Source organism: Leptodactylus fuscus, chromosome 6 (genome assembly GCF_031893055.1).
Source record: "Leptodactylus fuscus isolate aLepFus1 chromosome 6, aLepFus1.hap2, whole genome shotgun sequence".
NCBI classification, from domain to species: domain Eukaryota; kingdom Metazoa; phylum Chordata; class Amphibia; order Anura; family Leptodactylidae; genus Leptodactylus; species Leptodactylus fuscus.
Window position 1 is genome coordinate 128980749 of NC_134270.1, and position 18923 is coordinate 128999671.

At 43.6% G+C, this 18923-nt stretch overlaps 1 protein-coding gene across 4 annotated transcripts in view; it reads left to right on the forward strand.

Annotated features, from left to right (window-relative positions):
- The window catches only part of ARHGAP23 (Rho GTPase activating protein 23), a 65233-nt gene extending 47198 nt beyond the window's left edge, over window positions 1–18035 (forward strand). For 2 of the 4 annotated variants that reach the window (XM_075278241.1, XM_075278239.1), the window contains exons 10-24: window positions 43–100; window positions 1507–1644; window positions 1840–2133; window positions 2521–2582; window positions 3368–3492; window positions 3687–3808; window positions 4127–4282; window positions 4956–5034; window positions 5356–5429; window positions 6157–6246; window positions 6748–6873; window positions 7439–7480; window positions 8104–8197; window positions 13223–13254; window positions 16011–18035. In XM_075278241.1, coding sequence (XP_075134342.1) covers window positions 43–100; window positions 1507–1644; window positions 1840–2133; window positions 2521–2582; window positions 3368–3492; window positions 3687–3808; window positions 4127–4282; window positions 4956–5034; window positions 5356–5429; window positions 6157–6246; window positions 6748–6873; window positions 7439–7480; window positions 8104–8197; window positions 13223–13254; window positions 16011–16958 — 2440 coding nt within the window. In that variant the 3' untranslated portion in view covers window positions 16959–18035. Of the gene's footprint in view, window positions 1–42; window positions 101–1506; window positions 1645–1839; window positions 2134–2520; window positions 2583–3367; window positions 3493–3686; window positions 3809–4126; window positions 4283–4955; window positions 5035–5355; window positions 5430–6156; window positions 6247–6747; window positions 6874–7438; window positions 7481–8103; window positions 8198–8513; window positions 8537–13222; window positions 13255–16010 lie in introns of all 4 variants that reach the window. The other 2 variants (XM_075278242.1, XM_075278240.1) reach the window with 2 other exon arrangements.
- Window positions 18036–18923: the final 888 nt, after the last annotated feature.

The following is an 18923-nucleotide window of genomic DNA, read 5'->3' on the forward strand; positions in this document are numbered from 1 at the left end:
CTAGAAATTTAATCTGATAATTGTCTCTTCCTCTGACCACAGGAGAGTGGTGGGCCGGGTGCCGAGTCTGCGGATGTTGCGGAGCTTCTTCACTGATGGGGTGAGAAAATGCATTATGTGTCTGTAATTACTGAGAAGCCTCTGGGTGTGTACAGTTATTCAATGTCTTCAGACAAAATCCTATTCTGAGGAGATACTTCTGTGGGACAAAATGGGGACTTCTGTCGCTATAAATGAATTGTATAATTCATAGTATGTCTTATATCGATATACAAGATTATATTACTGCATGACTGGGGCTATGATAGTTTCAGTCCCTTTAACCACTTAAAGCTGCAAAAGGCATTGGTACATAGTTGCAGCGTTTTTACGCTTTTCAGAATGTACAGTGTATTGCTGAATGAAGGCTTGTTTCTTGTGGGAGGAGTTGTATTTTTAAAGGGATTCTATTATTAGAATCCTGTTTTTAGCTAAACCCATGTGGGAATAGCCTTAAGAAAGGCTATTCTTCCCCTAACTTTAGAACTCTTCTCTGCACTGCCATTCAGTATATATTCCCGGGTTCTTCATTATGGTAATGAGTTTTCTCGCAGCACTGTGGGTGGTCCCCAGCGCTCAAACTGCACTGGGGGCGTCACCTGTGCTGCGAGAAAATTCTCCTATGACACCACCTTCTTGTTCTCCGCACATATAATATATATATTAGATATTCCCGATTTCTTCATTATGGTAATGAGTCTTCTCTGGAGACTGGGGGTGGTCTCCATCGCTCAAACAGCACTGGGGGCATCCCTTGTGCTGCGAGAAAACTCTCCAGCAATGTCTTCTTCTTGTTCTGCACCTCCGCCTCTTCTCTCCTGTTCAGCCACAAGAAAATGGCTGACTATGTCACTGCGCATGTCTGCAGGCATTTTCCTGCAGACATGCGCAGGAGCGCGCAAAGTCTCACACGCTGTATACGTGCCACATCACGCGGCACGTTACTCCGTGTGAACTTACCCTTAGATGGAAACCATGAATTTATACTGAATTTGATGCATAAGGAATCCAAATGAAGACCAGCAGTTCTCGCGGACTTGTACTGGGGTACAAAAGCATGGTATTAACAGCATGTACAGCACTACATGCTTCAGTAAATTTGCCGTTAAAAAGTGACAAGACCATCAATGGAGACTCACAACCAGAGGATTATGTGCAAACTATAAATTCTAAATGTGAACATGTTTTAAATGTTGAACTAAAGTCTTAATGTAACACTGAGCTACCCAGCAAAGAGCCGTTCCTGCAGCGTTACTATATTTATGGTTTATGGTAGATTTATGGTGTTTTTACACGGATAGCAACAGCAGAGTGCCACCTAGTGACAGTGAGCATCTACAGTATAGTAAAAGTTTGGGTGCAGGCATTTGACATGTATTATACAATGATTTTATAACTACTGTCTTAGTATTAATTGCTAGATACAAATATGTTACAATAATATATATCTCTTCTTCTTCCCTGCAGTCTTTAGACAGTTTGGTTGCGTCTGAAGAAGCTCGGTCAAAGCGGCACTCCGCTTCTGAACTTTCAGATACAGAACTCAGTGATGTGCACAGGGAAGGCTGGCTGCTCTATAAACAGATCCTCACTAACAAGGGCAAGGTATGGCGGGCAGTGGTAGAGGAGTATCCATGTAGATTTTGTGCGACTGGCTGCTGATCGTTAAGTGTTTGTGATGTTTTTCTTCAGAAACTATTTTTTCCTTCTCCACCTTTCTCAGCCTGAGACGGCCTCTCTGACTGTCCTCATATATAAGCTGGTATCATGGTAAAAATCTTTTTCTCTTGTACCCTGTAGAAGGTAGGCGGCGGGCTCCGTCAGTGGAAACGCGTGTACTCCATCCTGCGCCCTCACCTCCTCTTCTTGCACAAGGAGCGTCCAGAAACACGGGGTCCGGGGCCAGGTGAGGAGGAGCAGCCAATCAGCATCCTTGGAAGCCTGGTGGACATCTCTTACAGCGAGACCAAGAAGAAGCACGTCTTCCGGCTGACGACACCTGACTTCTGTGAATATCTCTTTCAGGCTGAGGATCGGGATGATATGTTGGGCTGGGTAAAAGCTATCAGAGAGAACAGTCGGGATGAGGGTGAGGTAAGGTGGCTTTTTATCCGCTTTTTGATGGGTTTTAGGACAGAAACCGTAAAAAGGCAAGGGATTAAAGTTTGATGCATGTAAGAAGTTTTGTATGTGGAGCACTAATCTGTGCATTAGCCACTGATAGAGGCGGGGGGGTTATACACAACACTGAAGAGATGACCTTGATGCATGGGAGATTTTTATCTCTAATATTGTAGTATTAATTTCTATTTTTTATTTGAGGTTAATTTTTCAAAATATTTTATCATATTATATTTTATTAAACTTTATTATTCTTGAATAATTTTATTTTTTTCAAATCTATAGTCTAGAAAGTGGTGAATGTGATACAGAATTATTGGTCACCAGATTAATTGTTCCAATGTCTTTACTCCCCCGCAGGACCCAGGCTTTGCCAGCCATGCTTTAATTAACAAGAAGCTTAATGACTACCGCAAAGTGAGGTAAGATGTGGCTTAGATTGAATGTGCTCCTTTTTGCCATGTTGTTTTTAGGCCCAAATTTCTGTGCCTATTAATGTCTTGATATATATTTTTATAGCGGTTTAAGCGTTGTTTTTCCAGTGCAGAACTCCACATCTCTGCGCAGACATGTATAAAACAGCATCCTGGCCACTATTAAAGGGAGATTACGGCATATCTGTAAATTGAGTGGGACATATTTATTACGCTTTGTACATCAGTTTTCTAGCATACCGGGTGTGAAAAAGTCAATTTTTTGTGCAAGTCAGGTCTTTGGTCAAAAAATTGTGACTTTTCTTCTTTACGCCACGCTTGACACTTTCCTAAAAGGGGTGTGTGGTGTGACCCCACCAGATTTATGATGATTTATGCTGGTGGAGTGGCATAAATTATGCCTGAAATGTACACCAGCTCATAGATCTCAGTTCAAGCCCTATGGAGGATGCACCTGATTTATGAGGAGGCATACATTTCGTCATAAATGAGACGCACCCTCTGTTAGCGCAGGACATATGAAGACTGGCGATGAAACTGTGCTTGTACAGTGTAACAGTATGCAGTTATCCCGTGAGCTCCCTTTAGTGGTATCTGCTAGTAGTCAAGTTTTTATGTTATTATTTTATGCCTATGCAGTAGATATGGATTTCTATATGACATATCATAAAACAGAGCTCTGACTGCAATAACGTTACATTAAAAAATATTTTGACCAATATTGGCATTTAAGGGTGAAGATTCAACTTTTTAAACACCTATTTTTATTTCAGCATTTCTGGGGCCAAACCTGACACATCCCCTAAGGGGACAAGAAGTTTAGGCATTCGATCAGAATTGCTATGGGCAACAGGCCTGGCTGCCCCTCGCTCACCCAAGCCGGACGGTGCTGTAAAAGGTAGGACAAGCAAGGGCTTTATTGGCAACCATGCTGGGATAGAATAATGCGTAGGATAGTGTTATGTTTGTATGTGTGCTCCTTAGCACCACCACACTTTATGCTGTTACATATTTAGTATATACCCCTCTCCATGAGGAATCCTACATCTCTTCATACGTTACAAAGTGATGATTTGGTTATGTTTTCCTTAGCAGAGGAAGGGCCTTCTTCCAAAGTTCCTTGGGGAATCAACATTATGAAGAAGAATAAAAAGTGTCCACCACGGGCTTTTGGGGTGAGACTGGAGGATTGCCAACCTGCAGCAGAGAACAAGGTAGGGATGCTGTATCAAATAGGTTTCCATTTCAAAATCCCTGATATTAAATCTGTTACAGTAATACATGACGTATGTACAAATAGCAAAAATGTCAATATCCCACCTAGAAATCTTGTTGGTCCAACAGGCATCTAAATTTGAAGGTAAAGGGGTTGGTTTGGCAGGTCACATAAATTAATTCATTGGTGTGATCAAGTATAGATGTGGTGGGGGGCTGCTTTTATTTAATATGAATGTTATTGTTCTCCTCTTTCCCTTTCTGGGAGTTTTCTCTGAAGGCACAGACCTTTCACAAAGTTTCTCATGTCACTGCAGGGGGTTCCTCTGATAGTGGAGTTGTGCTGTACGCTGGTTGAGCAGAAGGGTCTGGAGTATTTGGGAATATACCGCGTTCCTGGAAATAATGCTGTAGTGAGCAGTCTGCAAGAACAGCTGAACAAAGGACTGATTGAAACCAACATACAGGACCAGGTAAAAGAAATGGGGATGAATCAGGGCTGCCATGTCATAGACATATGTATGATTCATTTCCTGAAAAGGATTAAAATCCTTTTTTACTTTGTCTTAAATTTATTATGTATTTTCCCTGGACACCTTCCATAAATGCATTAAAGTTGTTTATAGCAGTCACTATGTGAGATTATCATTACCCTGGCTAGTTGAAGATAAGAATATTGATGACCGATCAGCTTTCTCAGCAGCAGAGGATGGAGCAGGAAGCAGACAGCTCTGTTTCTTTGTAGTTCAGTCCCTACTGCTTAGCTCTCATTCATGGTCTACTGATCTAGACCTAGACTGACCACTACTCAGAGCTGACTGCTCCATGCTCCTTTCTCTGTATATTGGTGGCGGTTCCAGTATAAATGATCTATTCTTAGGATAGTTCTTAAATTTTTAGTCCAGAAAACACTTAATACCAAATAATGTTGTGAATTTATATTTCTTTGTTGTAAGACTTTTTGTTGTAATGTTGCTATTGCCTAAATACCTTTTTCTGGTTGCCAAAATGTTCCGCAAATGAGGTCAAAGAGTAACAGCATTGTACTCTGGTGAAAACAGGGTCTCTGAAGGGACTGTCTGAACTCCGCTACCTGTTTAATTTCCTTCAAGGCATTTGTCTGATCTTATTGTATTGTGGTTTCAGCGCTGGCAGGACTTGAACGTGGTCAGCAGTTTGCTTAAATTATTCTTCAGAAAGCTGCCTGAGCCCCTCTTTACTGACGGTGAGTATGGCGGCTCTTACTTGGGGATATTGCAGTACTTTAGTTCAGTTACACTGTGGACGTAATACGCGTCGTCTGCTAATACAGACTTTGGGAACACAGGACAAAATAATAGCCAATATTTTTTTATCTGGTAGCTTTAGGAATTGCCTAGTGTTAATTAAATAGCTCGTTACTCATAGACCATCAATATCTTGTATAATAAAATATACAGATATCTAGAAAGTCATGTTATCTACTGTAGCCACGCTATTTAATGAACTATTGGCATGAAATGCCTGGGTTCGGTCTGGTTACAATCTGTCATTCATTTCTCTAAAGACAAATACAATGAATTCATTGAAGCAAATCGCTTAGAGGATTCCAGAGAGAGGATGAAAAGACTTCGCAAACTGGTAAATTTTCCTTTGATTCTAAACACTTAATCTTGTGTAATGTCGCCCTTCACTTTCACACTCTGCACAGCAGTTTGTGAATGACATGAAGGCTTTGCTTATCTTTGAAAGCTAGTGTATAGTCTATCCATAGATACAATCTATGCTGAAAGTTGTATACCTCTCTCTATACCTCATTTCTACCACATTCATAGTTCTGCTAGTTGTCACTGGAAACAACAACCCTGTATAGTTGCATTTATGACACGTGACTCCTGTAATGTGGTTAATTTTTGACACATAGGAATATTATATACTGACAGGTATACAAACAATATGTCCTAGAATGCAAATCATCAAGGTGAGCTCTGTGCAGGCATTGAGCCAGCAAAAAGTTCTGGGATATCTGATCTCTGCATACAACCATACAGTATAATACAGAATAAGTGATGTAATGCTTATACGGAGTTACTCCACTTTTACACAACTTTCAATAGCTTTATTTTTAGTGGCAGTTGTATTCACACTACGCCCAGTTTCAGACAGTTTCCCCCTTCAGTTATGTTTTAACATTCTGGATTAAGTTTAACTCGCCAAAGTATAGTCTGCTGATTCGACTTTGGTTTAGGAGAACCACTGCGAACAGACCTGATGCTGACCTAGCCTGTGAATGGATGATAGTTCTTCTGCTTTTGGTTTCCTTTGATCATCTCAGTTCAGGAATCTGATTTCTTTACTTTGACTCCAGATTAAAGAACTGCCCTCATACTATTATGAAACGTTGCGCTTCTTGGTTCGTCACTTGAAGACGGTGGCTGATCACTCAGAGAAAAACAAGGTAAGGAATCTGTTCTGTGACATCGGAGTTGCTGGAAATTCATGTGCCGTATGATAATATAGGAGAAATCTGTATAGCATGATGCAGATATGGCATTGTAAGGCTCCATTCAGATCATGTTTTTACATCAGATGCAAAAAACAGACACAAACGGATGGCCATCATATTATACCCATTTTTTTGGGGGGGGACAGACACATAAGTATGGTATACTACTTTATTTATGTTTAATATTCCTCTATATGTAAATGGCTATCTGTTTGTCCAATTTTTGCATCTCCAATGTAAAGAAAAAAAAAAAAAGTGATCTGAATGGAGCCTAAATCATATTGACATACATCAAACACAGACATGTCACAGTCATATGTTACAGGATAGATCCAGCTGGATACAATGTAAGGATTGCTGTGGTATATCCATTTGGCTTATTTTATTGCCTGAATAGCGCAGTACACAGAATAACGTCTACCTCAACCTTAACTCCTCCTTTCTGCTCTGCAGATGGAGCCCAGAAATCTGGCCTTGGTTTTTGGTCCTACGCTTGTTCGCACCTCTGAGGACAACATGACAGACATGGTGACGCACATGCCTGACCGTTATAAGATTGTAGAAACGCTTATCCAACATGTAAGTACGGAATACATTTTTATTCACTTGCCTATATTTTCTTTTTTCGGTGTACCAGAGGATAGTCCACATGTGATCCATGTGTAATTTATAGAATATACCATATATTATTGTGTCTCTGAAATAAATGGCACTTTTGTTTAATAAAACTACTGAATTAAAAAAGCATATTGAATGGATTTTAGGGCCAGTTCACACGGAGTTAACGGGCTCGCATTCTGGTACATATACACGTCAGAATGCGAGCGCTCAAAATTATATGCCTGTAACGACCCATTGAAATGAATGGGATCTGTTTTGAGCGCTCACATTCTGACACGTATATACGTGCCAGAAAGCGAGCCCGTTAACTCAGTGTGAACTGGCCCTTAGTGTGTGGTAGTGGAAATCTTAGAATAGTAAGAATCAAACCCAGCTCTAGAAAGCAAAAAACACTGGGCACATGAGGGCACAGCGACATCACTAGGTACATGATAAATAAGCAGTACAGACTTATTGATATAGTGTATATACCAGCAGCTCAGTATCTATTATGTAGTCACACTTTTCCTCTTTCTTGTTTCAGTCTGACTGGTTCTTTAGTGATGAGCATGAAAAAGCTGAAAAGGTAAATGTATTCATTTCAAGTATTACAGAATGGTTAAAGCGCTTATATCATAACAACCACTATAAGATTAGAGCTGCCCAACTTGCGGGACCCCCAGCAGAATTGTCTGCTTGTGAGTGCTGAAGCAGTGACGGTCTATATACACTTTGTACCTATGGTATAAGATGTTCTATATGAGATCTGTCTCTGGGCAGCAGCTTCACAGAGAAAGTTGGTTTCACGTCAGGCACCCCTGTCTATGACATTCCTTATGGCCTAACATATGACAAGTTATCAAGATGAGACAGCAGCTATAATAATGGAATGCCATGTTTTATATTGGTTGTATCTTACCCTGCAGTCTTGACCGCTCTTGAGTATATGCCTGTTTTTTCTGGATATTATTCATTATCTTTGCTTAAAAAAATATCAGAATTTGGGTTTCAAACTGGTTTCCACGAGATAACAACCCGAATGTGGATGGTATACAAAATAAACAGCCAACTTCCCCACACACCCATATGAGCTGTCAAATAACTATCTGCTACCTGATAAACTGGCACGCACCCTTGTCTTATACCTAGGCCTGTACCCATATGTTTTGCTTTCCTCTCCTCCATTTCTAATCAATTTCTGTATTTTAGACTCCAGTGGATGAGTCCGATGCACAGGCTGTACCAAATATTGAACACCTTCTGCCAAACATTGGACGGACAATAGCCCCCGGAGACACCTCAGGTAACTTTTACAGCCATTATCGCCTCCGAAAAACAACAGTCTTGTGGGGAAACACCATAGTCTTAGAATGTTCTGTATACGTGTAGTAATATTAGGCATTTCTTATCACAGTATTCAATGTACAGACATATGTCTCTATTACACACAGCACTGTAGGAAGTGTAGGCTGTTACTAGTCACATCACACATCACGTTATGGTGTAAACACACAGGCCTGATCCTCCCTGGCATGTTGTGACTTGAAATAATTCCCAGCCTTTTTTCCTCTCCTCCTTCTCCCAATATCTGTCCCTCCTCCTCCTCTCTCTTCTCTCAGCGGATCTTCAGCAGCCGTGAACGGTATGGTTGGTTTCTGCCGCTTTCCCTTCTAATCACTTGGATGGTTGCAAGAGAGATGTCTCCTGTATAACATATGAAATATAGGGCTATAGAGACAGTACTGAAGCATGGGCAGAGGTTAACCGGTCTCAACCAGTGACAATGAAACTGAACTTGCAAAAAAAAATCAAAGAGAAAGCCCTGTCATTTTGCAGTTCCTGCGGAGTGGCAGTGCTGAATAGGATTAAGTGTTCATCTCTCTTGTCTCCACTCATTGCCCAGGGATTTAACACATCTTATGGCTGTTACTGTGTGGCGTTGTGTCACGCTAATGTCCTGTGTTACTGCTGCTCTCACATACTTACAGAGCGGCACCAGCAAGGTGTCTGCAGGCTCCTCCATGTCCCAGATATACTCTCCTAAAACAACCATCATTGCAACCATCATTCTTTTTTCACCTTGAACTAGTTTTCCTTCTGCAGCCACCATCCTTCTTTTCCTAAAGAGCACCTATCATGAAATGGGGCAGTTTTCATGTTAGGGCACTCATGAAATGCCCTATTGCAGCTTCGCTACCCGCTAACTGGTAACCATCATTTAACCCATTTCTGTCTGTCTGTCAGGTAAGGGGTATTCCCATCTCAGTCAATTAAGGCATATCATGTTGGCAGAAATGCCCCATCTGTGAGAGTAAGGGAACCACTAGATATGTTCATGGGAATATATAGCTACTATTTTGTGCTCCTCTCCTCTGCATTTCATTGACCTGTTTTGTAGGGTGCTGTTGCCCTCACGAGTTTGCTGTCTAGTACATAGTTTTATTATTTAATTTCTGGAGCCATAAACATAGCAACTAGTACTCCTCTCTCAGGCCTCCATCTCCAGCGGCCCCAGCTATGGTGGTCTGTATACAAGTCCACTAGCTGATGTCACCAGTAACGTCCCATTTGTGCAAGTGGATCACCAGCCAATCACAGGCCTCAGTGGTGACCACAAAGAGCGTGTGACTGCTGTGACTTGCTATTTGTAACGAGGTGACCACTGGGAGGCCTGGGAGAGGTGAGTACTGTTTTGTTATTTCTATTGTACTACTAGCAGGAGTATTAATGAATGAAGATATGAACTGGACAATCCCTTTAAAATCTCACAGCTTGCCTCTCCCTGTCTTCCTCATTGTATCTAGTCCCAGTTCTCCTCACCCAATTTCATTCATTATTCCTTTTTATAAACCCATATTGAGCACTTCTGTATTGTAGGGCTCTTTGTTTTACCTTGCGTAAAGATAGTGCAACCCTTTAAACAAAATTGTTGTGACCAAACAACTCTTGATAGTGTAGACTTTCTCCTGGTTAGCTCAAGTCAAGTGATTCAGTACTAGACTACATTACATGGTAGAAAAAGCTCTACGTCTCTATCATTAGAACCTTCATACTATTGATGAGGGCCCTGCAAATGCAAGGAGTTTCACAATAACCTTGGGTCATCAGTATCACCATCGGTGGGGGTCTGACTCTCAACAATGATCACCTGATTGAATAGGAACAAGCCGCAGTACACAATGTATAGAGGTGTGCCTGGTCAGGAGTGTCACAGACCCTTCCAAGTAGAGAGCTGTGCCTGGTCAGGAGTGTCACAGACCCTTCCATGTACTGAGCTGTGCCTGGTCAGGAGTGTCACAGACCCTTCTATGTACAGAGCTGTGCCTGGTCAGGAGTGTCACAGACCCTTCCAAGTACAGAGCTGTGCCTGGTCAGGAGTGTCACAGACCCTTCCAAGTAGAGAGCTGTGCCTGGTCAGGAGTGTCACAGACCCTTCCATGTACTGAGCTGTGCCTGGTCAGGAGTGTCACAGACCCTTCCATGTACTGAGCTGTGCCTGGTCAGGAGTGTGACAGACCCTTCCATGTACAGAGCTGTGTCTGGTCAGGGGTGTCACAGACCCTTCCATGTACTGAGCTGTGACTGGTTAGGGGTGTCACAGATCCTTCCATGTACAGAGCTGTGTCTGGTCAGGGGTGTCACAGACCCTTCCATGTACTGAGCTGTGACTGGTCAGGAGTGTCACAGACCCTTCCATGTACTGAGCTGTGCCTGGTCAGGGGTGTCACAGACCCTTCCATGTACAGAGCTGTGCCTTGTCAGGTGTGTCACAGACCCTTCCATGTACTGAGCTGTGCCTGGTCAGGGGTGTCACAGACCCTTCCATGTACTGAGCTGTGTCTGGTCAGGAGTGTCACAGACCCTTCCATGTACTGAGCTGTGCCTGGTCAGGAGTGTCACAGACCCTTCCATGTACTGAGCTGTGCCTGGTCAGGAGTGTCACAGACCCTTCCATGTACAGAGCTGTGCCTGGTCAGGAGTGTCACAGACCCTTCCATGTACTGAGCTGTGCCTGGTCAGGAGTGTCACAGACCCTTCCATGTACAGAGCTGTGCCTGGTCAGGAGTGTCACAGACCCTTCCATGTACAGAGCTGTGCCTGGTCAGGAGTGTCACAGACCCTTCCATGTACAGAGCTGTGCCTGGTCAGGAGTGTCACAGACCCTTCCATGTACTGAGCTGTGTCTGGTCAGGAGTGTCACAGACCCTTCCATGTACAGAGCTGTGTCTGGTCAGGGGTGTCACAGACCCTTCCATGTACAGAGCTGTGACTGGTTAGGGGTGTCACAGACCCTTCCATGTACTGAGCTGTGACTGGTCAGGGGTGTCACAGACCCTTCCATGTACTGAGCTGTGCCTGGTCAGGAGTGTCACAGACCCTTCCATGTACAGAGCTGTGCCTGGTCAGGGGTGTCACAGACCCTTCCATGTACTGAGCTGTGCCTGGTCAGGAGTGTGACAGACCCTTCCATGTACAGAGCTGTGTCTGGTCAGGGGTGTCACAGACCCTTCCATGTACTGAGCTGTGACTGGTTAGGGGTGTCACAGATCCTTCCATGTACTGAGCTGTGCCTGGTCAGGAGTGTCACAGACCCTTCCATGTACTGAGCTGTGACTGGTTAGGGGTGTCACAGATCCTTCCATGTACTGAGCTGTGCCTGGTCAGGAGTGTCACAGACCCTTCCATGTACAGAGCTGTGACTGGTCAGGAGTGTCACAGACCCTTCCATGTACAGAGCTGTGCCTGGTCAGGAGTGTCACAGACCCTTCCATGTACAGAGCTGTGCCTGGTCAGGGGTGTCACAGACCCTTCCATGTACTGAGCTGTGCCTGGTCAGGAGTGTCACAGACCCTTCCATGTACTGAGCTGTGTCTGGTCAGGAGTGTCACAGACCCTTCCATGTACAGAGCTGTGCCTGGTCAGGGGTGTCACAGACCCTTCCATGTACTGAGCTGTGCCTGGTCAGGAGTGTCACAGACCCTTCCATGTACTGAGCTGTGCCTGGTCAGGGGTGTCACAGACCCTTCCATGTACAGAGCTGTGCCTGGTCAGGGGTGTCACAGACCCTTCCATGTACTGAGCTGTGCCTGGTCAGGAGTGTCACAGACCCTTCCATGTACTGAGCTGTGACTGGTCAGGAGTGTCACAGACCCTTCCATGTACTGAGCTGTGACTGTTCCAGAGTACTGTTGCCTATTTAGTTGAGCCAGACCCCCTTCAATCTGACAGTCCCTGAAACCTCAGTAATAAACATGGCACACATTATCTGCCCCATTGTTCATCATTTATCCTCTCTTTCCATGTCCTCCATCTCCTTGTGTGTTTGCTCCCATCATTCTCTCTGCTGTCCTCTGATAACTGCGCTGTGCTGGAGGGGCCTGCAATGTTTCCTTGTCTGTAGTCTATGTGTTGTGTGCAGGGATGAAGAAAGCGTTTCTTTTATTAGTATGGATTTCTTTCATCTGTACTGTATGTTATCTTTAGGCCAAGTCACACACAATTGTACTGTTTGCTGTAACAATTTACATGCCCTGACTGAGATAGGCAGAAAGATGTCGTGTTACCTGCCAATGAATCCAATAATAGCACCCAGGCTCAGGTCAGACATGAGGATCTGTCCATGTCTGCTCTAGTAATAGTTGTATCTTGGAGGTAAGATAGAATGCACTTCTAGACGTCTCCTCCAGTCTCATTCCTTATACAGGTAACCCTTGAATTCCTTCTGATACATAAGGCTGAGAAATAAAGGATAAGGCTTTATTCACATGACCAAGTTTATTAGTTGTGTGCCATATATTACTTCTTCACAGATCGGACTCTCTGGTCCATTTTGACCAACTGGATTTGCCCATTGGAGATAATGGGGACCCACATAAAAAGAAGAGAATTGACTTATCAGTTTTTGCTACAGATTCTGTGATGGGTTTTCACATGTGATTAACCTCCATAGAATGTGAATATATCCGCATGCTGCTCTGAGGCATGTCATACTGCAAATCCGCAGCAGAAATCTGAGGCCTGGCCTGTGATTTCTGCCACAGATTATGGTGTGATTGGAAAAATGTGCCATATGAACATGCCCTTAGGAAGTGGAAGGACAGTCTTATAACCAAGTGTAAGAGGCTGCACTTTTGGTGTTGTGTCCATCATGTATTGTGTGTTAACTACATGTCTGTGGGTTGTTGGTGGCCCATTTGTGCTGTGTATGATGTGTCCAAGTGAAACATTTTAGAGGGAGGGGAAGTAAAAGACAACTAATGGGGAGCTCTGCGGTTTTTTTGGTGTCAGGCCTGAACTGCTTTATTAATATTATCTTTTCACATTTTAGATTCAACCAACAGTGATTCAGCCAAAGCAAAGGTAAGAAACACGGATGTCAACTTTCTTGTCACATTTGTTTTAATCTTAACCATCAGATACACCTTTGGGAAACAGTTATGGGCACAGGGTAAGTTCACACAGGGTTTTTTGGTCCGGAACCTGAGACGGAGGCCGCCTCAGGTTCTGAACCAAAAAACAGCCGCAATTGAATGCTGGTGCACTGTACCGGCATCCAGATGTGCACTCCGCTCCGGATTAGGCCCAATGAATGGGCCTAGTTGGGAGGAGGGCGTGTCTTCAGGCCGAATCGCGAGGAGAAACGGCCTGAAGAATGAGCATCTCGCTCCTTTTTTCCGGGAGCCATTTCTTCCGGTTCCCGGAAAAAAGACCTGACCGGCTCCCATTGATTTCAGTGGGAGCCGTCTTTTTGGTCAGGATTTTGAGGCGGATATAGCCTCAAAATTCTGACCAGAAAACCCCGTGTGAACTTACCCTCACATGTTCAGGTTTTATTTAGCTGCTGTTTTGAAAGGCAATACCAAATGCAAATTCAAAAGTGAGAAGTGTCTTCTCTCCATGCTTTCTCACCTTTTGTGATCCACACTTGATTTTGGGGCGGATTATAAAAGGATTAAAAAACCTGATCAAAACCTGACCATGTGGCTATACCCTGACTAATCCTGAATGTAGTGGAGAAAAGAATCATTATAAAAGAAAGATTGTTTAAAAAAAAAAAAAAAAAAAAAAAAAGTTCTTCTGTTGTACATTGTAAAGGGCTCTTTTCCTAATCCTGTTCATAGAGTACGTTTTCGGCATGTTACCACCATTCTTCAGACTGCAAATAGAAATTAGGAACATCAGATTTTTTACATAGAACCAGTCAGTATAAGCAATATAAAACATCCAAACAAGGGTGTTGCGGCATAATGCAAGGATGTAGTAGTATGATGCCCCGGCTCATATACAAGTCATAGAAGGCACTAGGGACACCGCAAATATGGCAGAGCAGGTCAAGCTAAGCCACAACACCCAGCCAAGTCACTAGTGCTGGCAACTAAGGAATAATACAAGGAAAATGGTCTTACCATTAGTCATTGTGAGGACTATGCAGTGGAGGTGCCCACCCTTTAAATGGAGCCAATGGATGGAGTAGACACATCAGTTTTGTAGTCCTGGAAAACCTCTTAAAATTTGTCAGAAACTTTCCTTAGGCTGAAGCTCCACACTGCGGAAATGCAGCTTTATTTGTTACAGATTTTGTTGCAGTTTTTAGAGCCAAAGCCAGGAGTGGATTGGGCAGAAGGGAGAGGTATAATAATAATAATAATAATAATAAAACATTTTATTTATATAGCGCCAACATATTCCGCAGCGCTGTACAATTGGTAGGGTTCAGATACAGACAGATACAAAATAAAGAACGTCATTTCACACAATGGGACTGAGGGCCCTGCTCACAAGAGCTTACAATCTATGAGGTAGAGGGGATGACACAAGAGGTAGGAGGGGCGGCATTACTTATACAGTGTTCAGACAATTTTGTAATAGAGGTTGCAGCCATTACACAAACAAAGCTTTATGGGCCGTCACTAGTAGTGTCCTTTAACATGTGGATAGAGCATGGACAAATATGTTAGGCTGAAAAGGCATCAAGAAGGGTTTGCATTAGGAATTGTGATCGGCCTGTCTGAAAAAATGCGTCTTTAGTTTGCGTTTGAAACTGTAGAAATTGGGAGTTAATCTGATTGTCCGGGGTAGAGCATTCCAGAGAAGTGGTGCAGCTCGGGAGAAGTCTTGTATACGAGCGGGGGAGGTTCTGATAATAGAGGATATAAGTGTTAGGTCATTGAGTGAACGGAGAACACGTTTTGGCGGTAGACAGAGATGAGGGAGGAAATGTAGGGAGGTGCAGCATTATGGAGAGCCTTGTGGGTGAGGGTGATAACTTTATATTTTATTCTATATTGAATGGGCAGCCAATGTAGTGACTGGCACAGACCAGAGGCATCGCTGTAGCGTCTAGCCTGATAGATGAGCCTGGCTGCTGCATTCAGAATAGATTGTAGAGGGGAGAGTTTAGTGAGGGGAAGACCGATTAGTAAGGAGTTACAGTAGTCAAGGCGAGAATGAATCAGAGAGACAATAAGTGTCTTTCATGTATCTCTGGTAAGGAAAGGGCGTATTCTGGAGATATTTTAGAGGTGGAGGTGACATGAACGTGCAAGTGATTCAATATAAGGGGTGAAGGAAAGGTCTGCGTCAAACATGACCCCGAGGCAGCGGGCCTGCTGCCTAGGAGTTATAGTAAGGCCTGAGACTGCAATGGATATATCAGGGACAGATCTGTTAGATGGTGGAAACAGTAGTAGTTCAGTCTTAGAGAGATTTAGTTTCAGATAGAGCGAGGACATGATATTAGAGACAGCAGAGAGGTATAAGAGCTTCCTTATACTACCCATTCCTCTTGTAGCCATTCCTGGCTCAAAAAACCACGACAAAAAAAGCTGCGTTTCTGCAGTGTGGAGCTTCAGCCTTATTGGGGTTGTAAGAGCTGAGACCCCATTGATCTCTAAAGCAAATGAATGCCTGGTATTCTTCTGAGCACTGTGTTTCTAGGGGATAGATAGATAGATAGATAGATAGATAGATAGATAGATAGATAGATAGATAGATAGATAGTAATGCATCCATTCTCACAGAATACAAGAATAATCTGACTTATTACAGGTCACTTTCTTTTTTGAATACCCCTAAAGCAGTAAGGATTAATATGATGCAGTTTCTTTTTCTTAAAGGCATCTCGAAAGGAGCTCTATGCCCGCGATATCCTGTCCATTCCCTTCATTTCAGCAGTGAACCGTAAGCGCAGGAAACGAAGAGATGAGAAGCGTTTTGGGAGCAGCACAGAGGAGGACGACTCTGAGCAGGAGGTAGCACGTTTGGGGCAGCCTGAACAGGAGGTGGAGAGCATAGAAAAGCCAGAAAAGGCCGAAGAGCCAGTGTGTTCAAAGACCCAAGATGGAAAATTAATGGATGGAGGGGACATTGAAGCAGAGACTAAAAGCTCTGGCAGTCGGTGGCCAGCCCCTGTAGAGGAGAGGATCCCTGCAGATGCCCGCTCCATAGTGTCTGGATACTCCACTCTGTCTACATTGTGCTCAGAGCCGGCCTCCAGTGTCCGTGGCGGTGATGAGGCCGATGATGAGCGCAGTGAATTCAGCCATATGGAAACGGACACGGAAGTGGGCGGAGGAAGAGAAACCGAGCGACCACGCTCACAGGACTCATTCACTTCGCAAAGGCTCATTCCTGGAGATACACTAGCTCGTAAAAAATTTGGTAAGGGTAAACTTGAAGGCTTAGAGGATCCAGTGTCCTCGCACTCTCGTACACCTCAGCGCATTAGGCCGGCAGCAGATGATCTTTGTGTGGCAGCAATGCGGAAGCCTGGTTCCCCAGAAACCCGACGCAGGAAAAGTGCTTGGCGACGGCACACTGTGGTGCTCCCTGGGCAGCTTACTGACCTTAACTTTAATGACTGGAAGGAGCCAGCTCTTGGAGCAACATCGGCTTCTGAACCCAGTGCCCGCTTAAGTGGAGGCGCCTGGGCTGAGGGAAGGGACTCGGGACTGAGTAGCTTGGAATCTCAGAAAGCCAAAACCCCAGCAGTTCAAGAACCTGTAGCCAACAAAGGGTCCAAATCCCAGAATCCTACTCTTCCTGGTCTCCGCCATTATTTGTAGACTCCCCACTGTTACTAAATCCAATGAACTCCATGCGGTGGCCTCTTCTCACATCTTGAGCACACAGTCTATACTACTAGCTCCACAGATGCCATGGCTTCAGCTATTTGGAAAAAAGGATTTTTTTTTTTTTTACATTGTCTTATCTTTCTTTTTGTTCTTAAACAGTTTGTTCTTGACCGGTGCCATCTTTTCTCACGATTGCAGCTACAGATATAGAAGGACACATTGCAAGACCTTACAATGAGTCTTGAAAGGTGTCTATGATGTCTCCCCCAAAGAAATGTGAGCAATCACCAGCCGTCATGAATGGTTACAGCTTTCTCTATCCCCTGAAGGGGTTTCAGTGAAGAGTGAACATATGGAGTCGTCACATTTCTATAAAACAACTCAGCAGACTGCTGGGAATGTGAGAGGATCACTCGCAACTCTGCAACAAGTTTCCCAAAAATAGATTCAAACTACGGTGCCTTATTCCATTTTATACATATTTAACCCTTTTTCTGCTTAGACTTCAAGCTGAAGGTGAACAGGGGCATGTGCACAATACATGGCTGCATGCTTATAGGTGTAACGTACACTGTGAGTAGTATATATAGTGTATAAATGTACTGTAAAATTCTCTTACAGCAGTGCCTGGTAGTCCAGTAGGCTATTGGCTTGGCCGTATACCTTCATGGCATTAGACTGGTTCATTGTGTGATTACAGCTTAAGGAATTTTACTGTACACTGTATCATAATGTGTGGTCATTTGTATACTATATGCGTAGTATACATATGATATAAGTATGCATACACTACTATACACTGTATACTATTTGAGACCCTGTCCTTTTGCTGTCCAGCTGGTTGAGGTTGAAGTTTGCAGCTGCATGCCAGTATCTGAGATACCTAAAGGGGATATTCACCCACAGCTGATGTCTCTGCAACTGTGTCACTTACCTGAATGGGACAGAAATCCGTGTGCATGCCGCAGAAACACCATTTACATGTATGAAATCGCATTTCAGTCACATAACTTATTGCAACAAGTCTCATTTTGTGATCAAATGGTTGCATCAGGAAACTGCACCCATCCCCTTGTAAGGGTGCATTCACATGGAGGAAAATGGTGAGGAATTTGGTGTGAAATCCCACACCATTTTCCTCCGTGTGAATGCACCCTAAGAATGCTATCCGTTGCAGTTAGCTGTGCTGTAGCAGTCCCTGCAGGTCCACTGAGCAGGTGTAGAGGCGGAGGGGCCCGTCTATGCCACTTCTACTGTGTCAGATGTCAGAATGTATAATGTTACGTTTCTACCTTCTTTTTCTTTTGCAGTCTATTTTAGGGTTGTTCACAAACTGTCTCACCCAGTATAGTCATACATTACCCAGTTAGTCCATTGATTTCAATGGAAAAGTGTAATGCTTAATTTCCCCTCTGGTGGCGCTGTAGGGGAATAACACTTGCTGACGGGTTCCTGTACAGACCAGCCTTTTGATTAAATTATTATAAGGGGACACTTCTAGTAAAAAGAAGGGACTGTCCAAACTGGACAACCCCTTTATACAAGGTAGAGGGATTGGTAGGAGATACGGAAATTGATTTTGGAAAGATGGTCATTTGCTTTGCTGTGTGAGCTCAGGGGCCCTGTTTACCAGGAGAAGTGCCCTGGGGTTTAGGCTCTACCTGGTTCCTGGATCTCTTTTTGCTTCCAGAACTTGTGTAAGATAGAAATTATTTATTTTATAAATTTCAGTAACTGCAGAACATCTTCCCATATGTAAGTAAGAGATGCACAAGACCCAGCATCACCTGCATAAATGGTAGACATTTCATGGTGCAGATAGAGCCCTGCCCGTCCCAGCATGAGAAAGATGATTTACTGTTATATCTAAGTGCCATTATTACACAGATTTACCTCATTGTGACAGGAAGCTTTTGTTACCTCAGACTGGTACAGGCAGAGCTATCTGCAGCATGT